Source organism: Anas platyrhynchos, chromosome 2 (genome assembly GCF_047663525.1).
Source record: "Anas platyrhynchos isolate ZD024472 breed Pekin duck chromosome 2, IASCAAS_PekinDuck_T2T, whole genome shotgun sequence".
Taxonomy (NCBI): Eukaryota; Metazoa; Chordata; class Aves; order Anseriformes; family Anatidae; genus Anas; species Anas platyrhynchos.
Window position 1 is genome coordinate 52,078,967 of NC_092588.1, and position 16,062 is coordinate 52,095,028.

At 38.9% G+C, this 16,062-nt stretch overlaps 1 protein-coding gene across 35 annotated transcripts in view; it reads left to right on the forward strand.

Annotated features, from left to right (window-relative positions):
• The window catches only part of EPB41L3 (erythrocyte membrane protein band 4.1 like 3), a 94,513-nt gene extending 87,910 nt beyond the window's left edge, over nt 1-6,603 (forward strand). For 25 of the 35 annotated variants that reach the window (XM_038174215.2, XM_038174212.2, XM_038174213.2 and 22 more), the window contains 7 exons: nt 210-332; nt 838-1,233; nt 2,049-2,180; nt 2,601-2,699; nt 3,809-3,889; nt 4,154-4,270; nt 5,534-6,603. In XM_038174215.2, coding sequence (XP_038030143.1) covers nt 210-332; nt 838-1,233; nt 2,049-2,180; nt 2,601-2,699; nt 3,809-3,889; nt 4,154-4,264 — 942 coding nt within the window. In that variant the 3' untranslated portion in view covers nt 4,265-4,270; nt 5,534-6,603. The remainder of the gene's footprint in view (nt 1-209; nt 333-837; nt 1,234-2,048; nt 2,181-2,600; nt 2,700-3,808; nt 3,890-4,153; nt 4,271-5,533) is intronic. The other 10 variants (XM_072034746.1, XM_072034749.1, XM_072034752.1 and 7 more) reach the window with 4 other exon arrangements.
• Nucleotides 6,604-16,062: the final 9,459 nt, after the last annotated feature.

Sequence of the window (16,062 nt, forward strand, 5' to 3'; positions counted from 1 at the left end):
ACTATGCTTTGTAACTATTGCTTACTACAGCCATTATGAATTTGCTCTAATTTATTTTCCCATTCTTATCCTGTTTCCAACCTCTGTGTGCCCCTGCAACCTTCTTTTCCTTTCCTCTATCTCTGGCTCCAGTTTTGTCAATTAATATGTCTGTGCATATGGGTCTTCCTTTCTCCTGTGTATGACTCTCCATTTCTTTGTCTGTTTAGACTAAACAGTCCACTGGTGAAAAAACCTTGGATGGCTCAGATATCTTCAGTTTAATAGAGTCCGCCAGAAAACCGACAGAGTTCATAGGAGGGGTTACTTCTACTTCACATAGCTGGGCTCAGGTGGCCGTTTGATTCCATCTGTCAGTGTTATAAATGCGCACTGATGACTTTGGTTTTTCTTTTGTTTCCTGTTTTTATGCATAACTCAGAGCCTGTATAACTAACACATGGACTTGCTGTGCTTTTTCCGTTGTTACAATAGACCACAACAGAAACTTCACCAAAAGGAAAAAAAAAAAATATTTTTTTTTTCTTAATCTCATTTCACTTTATTTTGGTCATTTTACAGGGTGCTGTATTTTGCCTTTATAAACCTCGCACAAAACTACCAAGAAGAAAAACGCATTTCTCTTCACCTTTAAAAATTGTAATTCTTGCTTTATTTTTCATTTCTACTATGCTAATTAGGTCCTCAGAGTGAAAATCCATCAATGCGAGAGAAATAAATTGGCAAAATGTAATACCCCATTTTTATTTATGTTCACAGTACATTAAGCTGAGGAGGTGTTCTAAGTACTGTTGTCTGCTTCTGACATTGAGGTGGTTTTTTTCTCTTTCTCTACAGAGAATAGACACAACGACATCTCAGGAGACAGCTTCCAGTGAAATGAAGCAAGCAGCTGAGCCACACCAGGATGCAGTGACGAAGGTTGTACAGGAGACTGTGGTTATCGAGGAGAGACGTGGGATGAATGTGCATGCAAGTGGGGATCCTGCTAAAGTGGCTGGACTTGTGCTGGATGCCCAGGCTCAGGCAGCATCTGCGGCAGCTGCTAGCGTGAAAGGGAAGGAGGGCTCTGCTGTGACTGAGGGGGCTAAAGAGGAAAAAAGGGAGGAGGCTGATAAAGCTGTAACCAAACAGGAAGGCGTTGCTGCTGCTGCTACTTCTCATGAGCAAGCGGAGGAGCACAGTACAACAGTTCAAGTTTCAGATTCTTTGGAAAGAAAACCTCATTTTGAGGTAACTCGTTATTAAATCAGTTATTGCGCTGAGTTGTTAATGTATGCAGTAGTGGACTAAATCAATTCCTCTCATGGAAAGTAAAGGCTACAAGGCTTGTATGATTGCATCTTTACAGCAGGCAGTTTGTTTCTCCTCTTATTTCCTCCTTGCATGGCACCTGCAAGGCTTGTCGCTGGTTTCCATCCTTGGCAAAATGCCATGCATATTTTACCTAAAAGCGCTTTTCATGCTGCAAGGAAATACCTAATTTGGTGGCTTTTTATGCAGTGGATAACTAGAATTCAGCTGGCATTTTCTTTGGGAAAGTCCATCAAGATTGGCAATGTTCACATGTCCTCAAAGACAGAGAATGTTTTTTTTCTGTGTTTGGTACAATTGTTAAATTATTGTACTATGTCTCAAGCAATCCAGGCTTCTTATATTAATCCTATTTATAGAATTTCAAGAATTATTTTGCAGAAGGGAAAAAAAAGCTTGTTTTTCTCTCTCTTTTTTTTTTTTTTTTTCTCTCTGAGACCTGAATGGAAAAGTAGGCTTGAATAAGATTTGTTCTCTTGTCACTCTGAGAAAATGTGTAATGTTTACATCTTTCCTGAAGTTTGTTTTCCTGAAATCCAGGATAGTGTTAAATATTGCCAGAATAATACACATGTATGTACCATTATAATTAAGAGATTTTCTCTCTTTTATTTTCCTAAAGAGCACTTATTATTCATCCCCCCTTCTTTTCCCATGCAAGAATATATTCTGAGTAATCCCGAAGCTTTACTAAATGTTCCAATGCCTTTTTTTTTTTTTTTCTGTTTACACAGTCACCAGTTGTGAAGACTGAGACTATCAGTTTCAGTAGCGTTCCTGCTGGGGGGGAAAGTCTTGAAATTTCAACAAAGGAAGTGCCGGTAGTCCATACAGAAACAAAAACCATTACATACGAGTCTTCACAGGTAAGAAATTCTGCATAAGCCAAGGTCTAATTTAACATGGCCTTAAGGAACCCATGTTTCTTCATTCATGTTTAAGTGTATGCCTTAGTGTGAACTGTTGTAAGTTGTTCAAGTATTAAATATTAGCACAAGGAGGATGTACGTAGTTATAGCATATCTGAAGGTCTTGTCCTGTCATGTCCTGATGGAGGGCTTTTTGAGAATGGTGATGAAACTGCAGGTGTCAAAACCACACTATCTCATCTGTCTTTCCAGAAGTGGTGTCGTTATGCAGAGAGAAATACTGACATATGATCACCCTTACAGCAATTATTTCCCTTTTATTAAATATTCTTTTTATGAAGAACAGTAAAAATAGAGAAGTTCAGTTCTATCTCTGCTCAAGCGCATGTTTCTGATGATTGTGTTTTGGTTCTCTAGGTGGATTGTGGTGCTGACTCAGAACCAGGTGTGCTGATGAGTGCACAAACCATCACGTCTGAAACCACCAGCACTACAACCACTACACATATCACCAAAGTGAGTCCTCTGAAACCATGGAGCTTTTTTTTTTTTTTTTTCTCAGAAGGAATAAGTTTTCTTAGCTATTGCTCTATCTATTTTAAAACATGGACACATGTTTATAATCTCTGGACAATATCCTGTCTATTTTGTGTACCTGTCTTCATTCACTTGTCTTTGGGTGTACTAGCTTGATTAACCTGTCATCCAAGGACTTGACAGCAGTCCCAAAAACCATAAACCCTTAGGGCATGTCTACATAAGCACAAAACATTGCTGTGCTTGAGCTAACACTTGAGTTAGCTGCAAATACTCTCTGAAACTGGGAGCAATGTAGCCACATTGGTATCAAGTGATTGCAATGAAGGAATAATTTTCCTGAGTGTGAGGGTGCATTGACAGGACTATACTGCTTTTGACTATTGAGTTATTACCTCTGCATGGTGTTGAAATGATAAAACAATTCTGTATTGTGTATTCATAATGGGAAATTCAGTCAGCTCAGACACTGCGGTTGATTTGTGTTGTCCCTTAAGGTGCTTGCCCACAGCCAGACAGAAAGCTTAAGGCCAAATAGACAAATGATGTTGGGTCTTTCAAGTTTCAAGGTAGCATCTTAGTAACTGGTCGCCCCTAAGCAGAAACATTATTTTTACAGTGACAGCTCTCCTACCAATGTTCACTGAGGACAGAATGTCATCTTTCTGCAGTCCAATTCAGTAGATGAACTATACAAAGGCCGTACAGCCTCTCTGTTCTTCTGAAGCCTGCAGTAGGACTTAACTAGGTCTTAACATGAGCTGTCTGTATGTCCATTCTTCTCTTAATGGGATGAATTTACCACTAATACCTGCCATTTTTGACACAACACATACAAGTATGTCTCCTGACATATAGAATTTGGTTAAAATAACAAAATTCTCAGTGTTGGAAGGACCCCTGGAGAGCTCCAATCCCCATTCAGAGCAGGCCAACTCCAGAGCTGCTCCAATTGCAGTTTAGGGTTGTCCATGTGCTCTGTTTGAGACTGTTCAGTCTGGTCACATCTAGATTCCCAATCATTCTGCAAATGGGTCACAGCGCTCTTTAAAGCAAGTTACTGACATGCATTTGTACCTCCCATTTAGACTGTGAAAGGAGGCATCTCAGAGACAAGAATTGAAAAACGAATAGTCATCACAGGAGATGCAGATATTGATCATGATCAGGTAAAATCTCTAAGCTGTTTGAGGCTACCCTGAAGACTGCCGAACAGAATATTTTTTAACATGGTTCTAAAAGATACTATTCAAACTGGCATGCCTTAAATTAAAGTGGATTAGTAGTTTAATCAGTGATGGTATATTTCATATTTTAATCATTTTCCTCATTTGTAAATTGTGTAATATCTCATGAATCTCTCCACCTTGCTACTGATCATGCATGTTCCACCTCCTTTTTGTTTTTGCCCTTCTGTGGTTTCCTTGGGATAGGCGCTGGCTCAGGCAATTAAAGAAGCCAAAGAGCAGCACCCTGACATGTCAGTGACCAAAGTAGTGGTACATAAAGAGACAGAAATCACACCAGAAGATGGGGAGGATTGACCACAGGTAAGAGGACTAGATGATTTTACTAGGCATTTACTGGGCTGGCATGTTGCAAAGGTTGTTTTCCTACCATAATTCACCTCTAACTCTTTTCTTTCTCTCACTGGCATTTGCAAGTTGCATTTGTGCTAGTTATCAGTTCTGATATTTGAATGCAAAGCCCATTCTATTCTAAATGTCTTCATTTAATGGTGCCAGCTGGAGAAAGAGAAACTACTCATTTGCTTTTGTTGGCTTTCTGAAAATTCCTCATTGTCCATGCTTTGATATAGTCTAATTTCTAATCCTGAAGTCAAAAAAATCCGTTGTCTGCTTTTATGTCATTTAAGAACAAATTGCTTTTGTTCTTAAAGTTATGCATTTTGTTTGAAAAATGCCAAAGGAAAAACCTATAGCTGCTTTTTAAACGTTCTGTGCAGATAAGTTACAAGTTAAGCTTTATTCCAAACTTGCAAAGATACAGTCTAACTTGCTTTTGAGTTTTGTTTTGAACCCAGTGAAGCAGTGTGTCAGCATTTGTATGTCTTGGCTTTCTTAGGTATTTTAAAGGACATTTTACATTTTAAAGCGGCATTGTTTATCAAGATGAGATGATAATGCAGCTTTCTTGTGTCAAGCTTTTTTTTTTTTTTTTAAAGGCATGCTCTCCAATTGTGGTTGGCTAAACAGATATCTTAATATTACTATATTTATTCTATGTGCAGAAACATGTCATGCATACTAACCTGCTCTGCAAAAGCTGTTAATGCCAGCACCATTGCACAAATTGCTTTGAATGCTGTATGCAGAAGAAAAGAAAAAAAAAAAAGCTGCTTGTCTAATTTGTTTAAACCTATAGCAGCATTTTATTCTTAAAATATATATTCCTTAGCATTTGGTGTAAGTAACAGAGTATGATGCACAGCACCTTTTGAAGCTGTTTTGCTCTCCTGCTTTTGGATATAGAGACCTAAAGAAAACTGAATTTCAGTATATGTAATTTATTTTGGAAGATGGAACCAATCACTGAGGAGTGAGTAGCCCTGATTCTTGTGGTATTCTGCTGAATGTTTCAGAGACAACATAATGTGGCTCAGTTAAAAGTCTATTGATGTCACTAAATTTTTCCATTGGCATCAATAGTCTTTAGAATGACTTTGGGCCAAGTTGCTTATACTGGAATGACGCTGTTTTTAAATAATTTTTCTTATGCCAATGATTTGACAAAATCTCTCTCTGCGGGAGAATAGTTGTTTCAAGTAATTAACTCAGTTCTCTTTCCTGCAGGAATAATCTAGGTTGCATATGAATCCAGACATGCACACCCGTAGGAATACGAGAGCCTATATGGAGTCTCAGTTCCAACCTGACTGACTTGTATCTGTCTATGGAAAATTTCAGTACAGAAGAATTGATCATGACCGTTAATAAAGAAACTGGCAGAGATATCTTCCCATAGAAAGCAATCTGAATCAGCAGCAGTTAAACAATATTGCATGAAGCAACGATTAAATTACAGAAAAGCAGCATTTTTAATTTTCTTAAAAAGTCTAAGTTTTCAGCTATACCTGCACGTTCATAAACAGTATAAACAGTGATCTCATGTAACACATAAACAGTTCATGCCTTTCACAGTTTATGAAAGTTTAAACAGATTAAAATTTGTTAGGTGGCAAGCCTTTTGTTTACAGATATTGTAAATGAAGATTACCCCCAAAATGCTAGAAGCTGTATAGGTACTGTGTATAATGTTTTACCACACATTAGATGTGCCAATAACACAGTTTATTCAGTAAACAACTTGAATCTTACATTTGTTTCATCTGGTTTTATTACTGCCCGATAAACAATGATGAATCTTTACTCTTATCAAAATATTTAAATGCTTACAAAGTGTGCTTTGTATACCTGACTGAATACCTTATGAGGTAGTAATGATTTTAGCATATTAACTTTAACAATTTTTGTCAGCGTTGTTCAAAGTCAGCTTCTGGTCACCCTTCACAGATCCTAACCTTGTAAATTATATGTAGTTATTTTGGAGAAAATCTGTATTTTACTTAGTTTGCAGCTTTAGAAAATTATTAATTTGAAATAACCGTGATGGTTTTCTATTGATTTCCCTTATGTTCTCAGAGGAAAGAAAAAAAAAAAATCTGTTTGAGAATCTGGTCAGCATTTACTATCTAGTTCAGAGTCAAGCCTTAACCTGTACAGAACGTCCACTGAAAACTCGTTAGTGTTCAGCTATAATACCCACTGAAGGGATAGAGTCCATTACACTGTCAGCTGCATCACAACACATGGTGAATGTATGTTTCTGCATAGTGAAATAAAAGTGGTAAATGCATCCAAAATTGTATTGTTCTGTGTCTAAAAGAACCTAGTGTTTCTTATATTCCAAACGTTGTGTTACATTTGCAAGGCACCACAGGTTTTACACATCTGCACAGTAGGCACATTTTGTCTTCAGTGGTTGACACTGCACTGTGCAGACTGTTGGAGTTAGCAGGGGGTCCGAAGATGTTCACCTTTGTGTAAGTTGTGTTTGCAAATGAAAAGAAGTATTTGGTTTCTTCTGTTTTCTGTAGTTGTGTACTGTTTTCACTGAGGCTAAATGAAGGATTTTGTGGTTGCTTAGAAAGTAAAGGCCAGTAGCCCTTCTCTTTTTGCATTTTTGCTCTGAAACATGGATAAAATTATCTCTTTAAAGGAGTACTTCATTTTCTGTTCTTTTTTCTTGCTCTTTTGCCATATCTCATTGATGCTCCCCTGGTAATTAAAAAGAAATTCATAACAAGTAATTCACCCTTCAATCTGTATCTCCTTGCAGGATTGAAAGAAATGGATACAAGCAGACTTTTCAGGACTTAAAGGGCCAAATTTGCCCTTCATTGTTTACACAGGGCTCCCTCTCATTGAAGTCAATGGGTTGGCTTCAGCAGAGAGCAAGACTTGACCCAGTGACTTGTTAATAAATGTTTATTTTCTTAATTTAGAAAGAAAAATAGAATATATAGAGAGAATAACCTGTAGATAATAGTTTAAAATAATATCCCAAGCTTCAAAAGCTTTTCCCTAAGTCTCTAAAATGTCTTCCTTCCACCAGCCATTCTTCATGCCTTTAATCCAGAGTGCTAACTATGTAACTTCCCATACTGCAGTCATTGCTTACCTCTTGCCTGATGAATAATGCAAAAGTTACGGTCTGTTGTGGTCTTTGTCTGACCTCTCTCCCTACTAGCCCTTCAGATTTAGAGAAGAACATCTATGTTCTTGCCCTCTTATTGAAGGTAGGATCAGATTTCTGGTGCTGCCAGCGCCCTGCGGCAGCCATAGGTGGAAGAGGTGCTCACACAGTGTCTCAGCAGACTTCATTCCTGGTTCTCGCTACTGCAACAGGAGTTTAAAAATAGACTCTGAAGCCATATTGATCTTCCCTCAGGTGCCCCTTATGTTGTCAGCTAAGAAACAGCATTGTATTACCTCAGAGAGACATGAGGCGGTTGCACAGCCTTCTCTCCAGAGTTAGCGTTATATTTTAGCATGGCTTGAGGAGATTGTACTTTGGTGATACTGCACAGTATGTATGCTGTCTACAGATACTGTATCTTAAGAAGTTAGTCTCCTTGGAAAGGATGCTCACAGCTAAGATACGGCCTAAGCATGTGCAAAATATGAGGAGATTAGAGTGGACAGGCGAGGACATCTCAGTGCCACTGTTGGCATAGACCCTTGTTTGGGGGATGGTTCCTGGGAGCAATAGTTTTGGTTTTTGTTAGAAACTGTTTCTTGGGTTGTCTGCCTAATGCTGTGCCACATGAAATAAAAAACACCTGCCTGTTTCTACCAACCAGCTTTTGTCTCTGACTCTTCTCATTTATTGGTGGTCTTTGTCTGGTGTCTTGATGTAAAACAGTTTATAAAATAAGCCTTCAAATGATATATTACTTGAAAACACGATTACTAACACAGACATCAGTACAGGAGAAAACCTCACTTGTTGCAAATGGAGCCACATGAGAACTGGCTGATCTGCATCATTGAGGTAAGGGATCGTGATGGCTCTGCAAAGCAAGAATAAACATAACAGTCACCACAGTTGTAACCATTATGGATACAGAAAAAAATAAATCACTGCCTCAGCCTTTTTAAGGCCATTTGGAATGACATTATATTTCTCCCTCTGAAGTTTTTTTAAGGTATTCCTCTCCCAAATTTCAAATAATGATTTGTGTACAAGCATCTCAAAAAACGTTAATGGGCCTCTAAATCCAGATACTAGATCAAAGCATTAGATTAGATTTAGCTGTTAGATTTAGCAGCTCAGTCCTATTTAACAGCTTAGTCCCAAAGCAGATTTAAGGAGCTGGTGTGATGGTGAAGCTCACCTGTACAATTAGTATCCGCAGAAATAATAGTTCTCCATAAATAGTTTCTCAAGGCAAACTGAGTCCAGGGTTCAGTCTGGAAAATACTATGTCATCTGGAAAATTTTGCATGCAGATTTCTTACCTTAATCCAAAATAGTTAAGAGTGCAAGGCCCTGTTTCCAGGCTTCACCTTTACAATATGTTCTCTGCAACCTACCTTCATTCTTAGTGTAGTGAAGTAAGGAAGTGAGTTTCCTCTGTTTATAAGGGAACAGTAATGGTTCAGGTTCTACAGAGCTAGGAATAAAACATTAATTTTTAATTTTTCTTCATCTTACATTCTACTGTAGTCTATGAAAAGTTTTCAGTGTGCCTGTGGCAATGCTAAGATAGATTGTATGGCCTTTTTAATGTTTGTTGAATACGCCAGCAGCTCATATTGCGTACTCTTAACTGTATTGCCCAAACAAAATGCTGTTCTGTCAAATAATCTGGTATTATTTTTACATTGTTAGTTACTATACAAGCAGCCAGAAACCCTACACTAAAAGTATCTCCAATCAACAAACTAAAGCCAAAAGAAGCCACATTTTCATTTGACTTTAGCCATTGCAAAGCATTAAGAACAGGGATATTTTCCAAGGTACACAAGTCCCAAACTACAGTTCACTGCTTTGAGAATATGATCTCTGCTCTTCTACATTTCTAACTCTAGGGAAAATCCTTAATTGGACTTTTTCCCATTCCCAACTCTTAGATCCACTTTCTCTTGAAGTGCATAAGAGTAATGTTTGGCAAAGTAGAGATGTTTTTAATCAAAAACAAACGTTAGATTCTCTTCTTTCCCTTACTCTCAATTATGTAAAGAAGCAGGAACTTGTTTTCAAGTATCTTCTGTTAGTACTGAAGCTCCTTAACTTGGCTCTGCTGATTTAATCTTTCGAATGCCTTTGCAATTTCTTTTCCTCCTGAAAAAGAGAAAGCTATCTGTAGTTACACACTTCCAGTGCTGATGTTTTCTACAACTACATGGTAATGAAATGAGAACAAACCAACTCCCCCTCGAGTAAGGCAAAAAGTCCTGTCAAAGAGGATCTGAGATGGGATGAACATGAAGAAGCACTTCGGATCTTCTGAAGTCCTGTATAGATCCCAAAGTACGGTGGTGGTCTGAGGTGTCTACATGGTGTCTATGAGAAATGCTTACTACACTGCGTTTTTTTTTTTTCAAAGAAAGAGAGAATGAGGGGCTCTTTTCAAATCTACAAATTCCAAAGGTGGTCTCAGTCTTACACTGTAAATGATGTTTAACTGTATCTTTTATCCTTAGCTTTATGCTACATCAGGAAAGAGGTTGTCCATGGTTGGCCTGAGTTCTCTGAGGGCAATACAAAGTGCCAGCCTTCCTAATAAAATTTTTATCATACACTTGAAAGGACCACTAGTGGTTTGCATCTTTTAGTTCTGTCTCATAGGGATTTATGTTGGAATAGGCAATGAGGCATATTGCTGTTCATTTTTATATAAAAATAATTTCCACAAATCCCTGTATTCATTAAAAGAAACCAGATTATTTTATCTTGGAACTAATGTTAGCTCTTGTTCACAACCTAAATTGTTCTGTTTTATGACATTTAATTCCCCCCTCCACCCTTTTTCCTGTCTTTGATTCACCATCATTCCTACTTCTCAGTTGGAACTGATGGCTACTGCAAAAACTGTTAGCACTAGAATTTCAAAAATCCTAGTTTTAAAGAAGATCTATATGCTCATGTTATGCAAAAATCTGTCAGCTCTCTTATTTCACCTCCTGCTCCCAAATGCAGCTATAACCTCCGTAAATCAACAACTTCACTCTTACAGCTGAAACAACTATAGCTAACTGTAAGTAGGATCACCTTGTCTTTAAGAGAGACTATAATGACATAGAAAAAAAAAAAAAAAGTATTGATACTAGAAATAATAATTTTTATTTTATTTTATTTTTTTACACAGATTTGACTTTTCTGTAATACAGTCTGTCAGGTCTGTCTTCTCTAGTATAAGAACCTTCTTTTTTTTTATCCAGAGTTTACTATGCAAAATTTGGTCTGTTCAGCCTGGGAAAGAGAAGGCTGAGGTGAGACCTCATCACAGACTACAGCATCCTCATGAGGGGGAGCAGAGGGGCAGGAGGCACAGATCTGTTCTCTTTAGTGACCAGTGATAGGACCTGCAGGAATGGAGTCAAGCTGTGACAGGGGAGGGTCAGGAAAAGATTCTTCACCCAGAGGGTGGTCACGCACTAGAACAGGCTCCCCAGGGATGTAGTCACAGCACCAAGCCTGTCAGAGTTTAAGAAACATTTGGACTGTGCTCTTAGTCACATGGTCTGAATTTTTGGGTAGACCTGTGTGGAGCCAGGAGCTGGACTCGATGATCCTTGTGGGTCCATTCCAGCTTGGGATATTCTGTGGTTCTATGATTCCATTGCTACATATGTTGCTTTTAAGTACTGGCCGTGTATTCTTTGGAGGGTATTCCTGGGTGACTGGTAAAAGGTAACAGATTATTATTAGGAAAAAAATGAAATATAAAAATTAAACATCTTAGAGAAGGATGTATCATAAATCATACAACAGAGCAAAGAAAAAAATGAAAGCAATATATCTGAAAGTACAAAAGCAGGTCATTTAAAAACCTTCAAAGCTGTTTCCACTAGGAAGAGCCCAACTAATATGATGCTCTCTCTTTCCTTAAATCAAGAGTGCTATTTGCACAGATATCCTGATATTCTTCCTCTATGGATTTATGAGGTTGTTTCTCAGACATATTGGTTTTCTGATTGAACTCAGCTGATGGATTTCACTTCTAAAGGCGTTTATGTTCCTTTTATCTAAACTCCAGTACATATAAAACTCGTACAAACATGAATTGTGTTACATAGTCAGAAGTGCTGAGTTTCACCACTCACCCTTAGAGCTCCTAAATCCAAAACTACCAGACAAATATGCACACATGTATACATGTTGCCACAGAACGTTATTTGTTCTGACAGTATCTGTACAAAATCATCCTAGAATATGTGTTAAACAATGGACTTTTTTGTCCGTTTTTCCAGGGAAAATGTCATCTAGTGATTGACATGTCAGAAGATTTTTCTTTTCCTGCAATCAGATCCAAATGTCAGTACAAATACTTTCTGTTATATCAATCGGTAAAAGTGAATATCTAACATGAAACCACTGCAGTATGTTGCCTGCCTTCACAGAAACAAATGGCTGTCTTCAATATCTGCAGGAGGTGGCCTTGTGACCTGACAAGGAAGCTTCTGCAAACTCTGGGAAGACAGACTGCAACAGTGAGTGGCAATAATACCATGATTATTTCAAATTCTCTTTTACGGGTTTTGCTCGTCTTCATATTCTCCACCTTAACCCAAGTGTGTTTGATATATCAGGTTCCACTCTTCTGCTTTTTCTCTCTGGGCTTTTGAACAGACTACATCTGCTGCTTCTGTTCCAATTCATTCCTGCTGTTGCATCTTGTCATCACTATCAACCTTTTGTGGACTCCTGATATTCTGTCCTGCAAGCTTCACCACTGAGAGTTAACAGCTTCAACTCCTACAGTCATGATGCCACCAAATCTCATAGTGTATATTTATTTGCTTTCATAACTCTCTTCAAATTTCAGGCTTCGTCCATTCTTCTCTTCTTATCAGTGGTGTCTTTCCCTCGGCTGTTTTCACCAAGCAGTACTCTCTTGGATTATTATTTTTTTTTAAAGCTGCTCTCCTCCCTCTTCAATCATCATCTGATCTCTTTCAGAATGAGTCCGCTTTCTCTCACACTGACCCTTTTATGTTTTCTGGTCCATTAGCTTTGATGGTTTGTCATCTGCTTTCAGATCTTCCAAACCCCATCCCTAGTTTCTGACCTGCCACTGAAAAGCATGAACAGTGGAAATCCTGTAGATTGCTTTCCTTCATTACAATAGAGCAGAGCAGAGCAGAGCAGAGCAGAGCAGAATAGAATAGAATATAATAGAATAGAATAGAATAGAATAGAATAGAATAGAATAGAATAGAATAGAATAGAATAGAATAGAATAGAATAGTTCACTTCAGCTGGAAAGGACCTTCAAAAATCATCCAGTCCAACTATCTGACTTATTCAGAGCTAACCAAAAGTTAAAGCCTATTACTGAGGGCATTATTCAAACACCTCATGAACACTGACAGGCATGGGGCATCAACCACCTTTCCAGGAAGCCTGTTCCAATGTTCACCACCCTCATGGTAAAGAAATTTTTCCTAATGTCCGGTCTGAACACCCCCTGTTGCAGCTTTGTGCCATTCCTGCGTGTCCTGACATCAGTTAATGGGGAGAAGAGACCAGCACCTCCCTCTGCACATCCCCTCCCCAGGAAGTTGCAGAAAGCCACAAGGTTGCCTCTCGGCCTCCTTTTCTCCAGATTAGGCAACACAAGTGTCCTCAGCCTCTCCTTGCAGAACATGCCTTCCAGCCCTTTTACCAGCTTTGTTGCCCTCCTCTGGACACTTCCAAGGACCTTAACACCCTTTTTATATTTTGTAGCCCAGAACTGCACACAATACTCAATGTGAGGCCACACCAACACTAAATATAGCAGGAAAATGCCTTTTGACTGGCTGGCCATACTGTGTTTAATGCTCCCCAAAATGTGATTTGCTCACTTGGTTGCCAGGGCACACTGCTGGCTCGTGCTGAGCTGCTGCCACAAGCACCCCAGGCCCCTTTCTGCAGAGCTGCTCTCTAGCTGATGTTGGCTGGTGGCCATTGGTGGGTCTGTTTTGGAGCTAGCTGGAACTGGCTGCATCCAACATGGGGCAGCTTCTCAACTCTTCTCACAGAGGCCACCATGCAGGCCCTCAGTGCCAACACCTTGCTACATAAACCCAATACAACTTCAGCTTCTGATATCCTCAAAACCTCTTCATGGTACATCCCAGGGGATCTTTCTCATCATGATACTGGATTTACTTTAGTTCCTTTCCTCCTAAAAATATCTGTTCTGTCCCCACCAACTCTCTCTTTCACATGCAGGGCCATGCTGTCAGTTTCACCTGGAGTTGCTCTCCCCCACTCTCCAGGCCAGTGTGTTCCCCCACAGTAGCTATCACAGCCCCTCTGGTTGTCTACTCCAGGCTCAGACTCAGGCCCAGTATTCTCTTGTCATTCTCCATAACCTGTCCTCTCTGTCAGACACATACTCCACTGTAGTATCTGAATTCCATCCTCCTGAACCTCCAACAGCTCTTTCAGCATGTCCTCCAACAGACTCCCCTCTTTTCACTCCACTTTTCAGTAGGGATCTTCAACATTTATGGTTGGAGTCCAATCCCCCTCTACCCATCCTTACTGTGATACCCACAGACATGGATTCAGCCACCTCGTATTTATGTTTCACCTCTTGGAAGTAAGGTTAGTATTGCCTCTCTTTAACCAATTTGCACATAGTTACAACATTGTGTTCTGTGTGAAGGCAAAATAGAAACACCCCCTGAAATGCAGTATTTATTAGTACATGAGAATGAAGAGGTCACATCATCACAACGCTGACACCTAAACTATCCTGAGATGAGCAGCCGGTTGTAATTCAGCCACTGAAGGAGCTCTGTAACCAGGAGGGCATCTCCACTGCAGCCCAGTGTTACAGAGAACCTGAACTGGAGCTGGTTTCCACCTGATCTGCTCAGACTGGGGGCTGAGAAATAAGGCTGTCTTTTTCCATTCTTGTACACATGGGCACATGACCCTTGCACAAGCCTTAGGAATGCAGTGAAATTATATTATACATGTGATGTAGGCTGCTGTGACACAGGCTGAACCTGTCAGGTATCAAAACACTGATTACATCTGCCATTACATTTGGACCGAAATGCTGCATCAGCATTATTTATTCCATCATACCACTGGGCTCTTCTTCAGTGCATTTAATGCTGAGCTCACATTTAAGTCTGTCTGGTTTTAGGACAAAGAAAAAGACAGGAAAAGAGACATAAGCAGAGCAAAAGTTCTGCTATAGCCATATAGGTTGTGGAAAACTTGGCTGACACCCTGAGTAGTCCATCTGTCTTGTCAAGTACATCAATCACTCCAGTAATTAAGGCTAATGGATGTTGGGACAACAGTAAAACAAAATGGCTCCCTACACAAGTTTTACCATTACATATACTTGATTAGTTGGAAGTGGAAATTGTGGAGATGTGATTCCAGTTTCTCCAGTGATGTAGATTAATCCCCCACTGACAACTAAGCACACAATGTCAGTAGAGCCATATGGTTCTTTGGCAGGCCAAAACCCATTGCTCTATTGATTTGGAACAAGGTTTTTGGTGGGTTTTGTTTGTTTGTTTGTTTTGTTAATAAACTGCTGGTGATCAGAGGAAAAAAGAAAAAAAAAAAAAAGAGAGAGAGAGAGAGAAAGACTATCAGCTGCATTAACAAAAATCCTCAAATAACATCAGTGTTGTTCACATGTTGTGATTAAAAAATCAATTCCTACGAGTGACTGGGAGCTGATCAGATGTTTTCTTTCATCCAAGGTAGTTAATGAAAGAAGGTTAACTTCACCTGAAACTGCTGGTTGTGCCTCCTTTCAAAGACCAAGAGGGCAAGGAAAGTCTAGATTAGATGATTTCAGAGAACAAATACAAAATATTTCCTTCACAGACTATGACAGAACCTGTACTGGTTATGGGTCTGGGAAAGATTATATGAATGAAAGAAAAGGTAGGTGGTAATAGTTCAAGATCAAGAAAGCAGGTACTTACTTGTCTCAAAAAATAAACTTAATTATAGAGTCAAACTTTGAAGCTTTGTCCCATATCCATGGAGTAATTATTTTTTGTATTTCTCTAAGGACAAAAAAAGTGGGGAGGAGGAAGTGGAGGGTTTAAAAAAGTATTTGTGACTATACATAAAGGAACCATTGTGGAAAAAACAAGGAAACCTCCAGACATGTGCAGGTAAAATAAGGTGGTGCTACAGATGCGGTACTGGATACTTCAAGGCAGTACAGAACTATCATTAGCTGGGTGGGTTTAATAATTTTTTTTTTTTTTTTTTTTTTTTTAGGACTGTGATATAGGGGGTACAGTCCTAATTCAGAACTTTTATAGAGAGAACATAACCTATTTGTCTAAGTAACACTTAGTAAAACACTAAATCAGATAAAATGCTGTACTGCAGGGTACAATACTGTACTGTTGTACATGTTCATATGTGCAATAGAGTATCTCTCTTCAGTTAGCACGTATATGAGAAAAAATAGTTTGATGTACTCTGTGTTCATTGCAGTCACGGAATACTACAGTTGCTGTCTCAAGAAAGAAAAAAAAACTTGTGATGGGCTAATATCTATCCACCATCTGAAACAGACATATTTTCTTTTTCTTTTCCTTTTTTTTTTTTTTTTCAC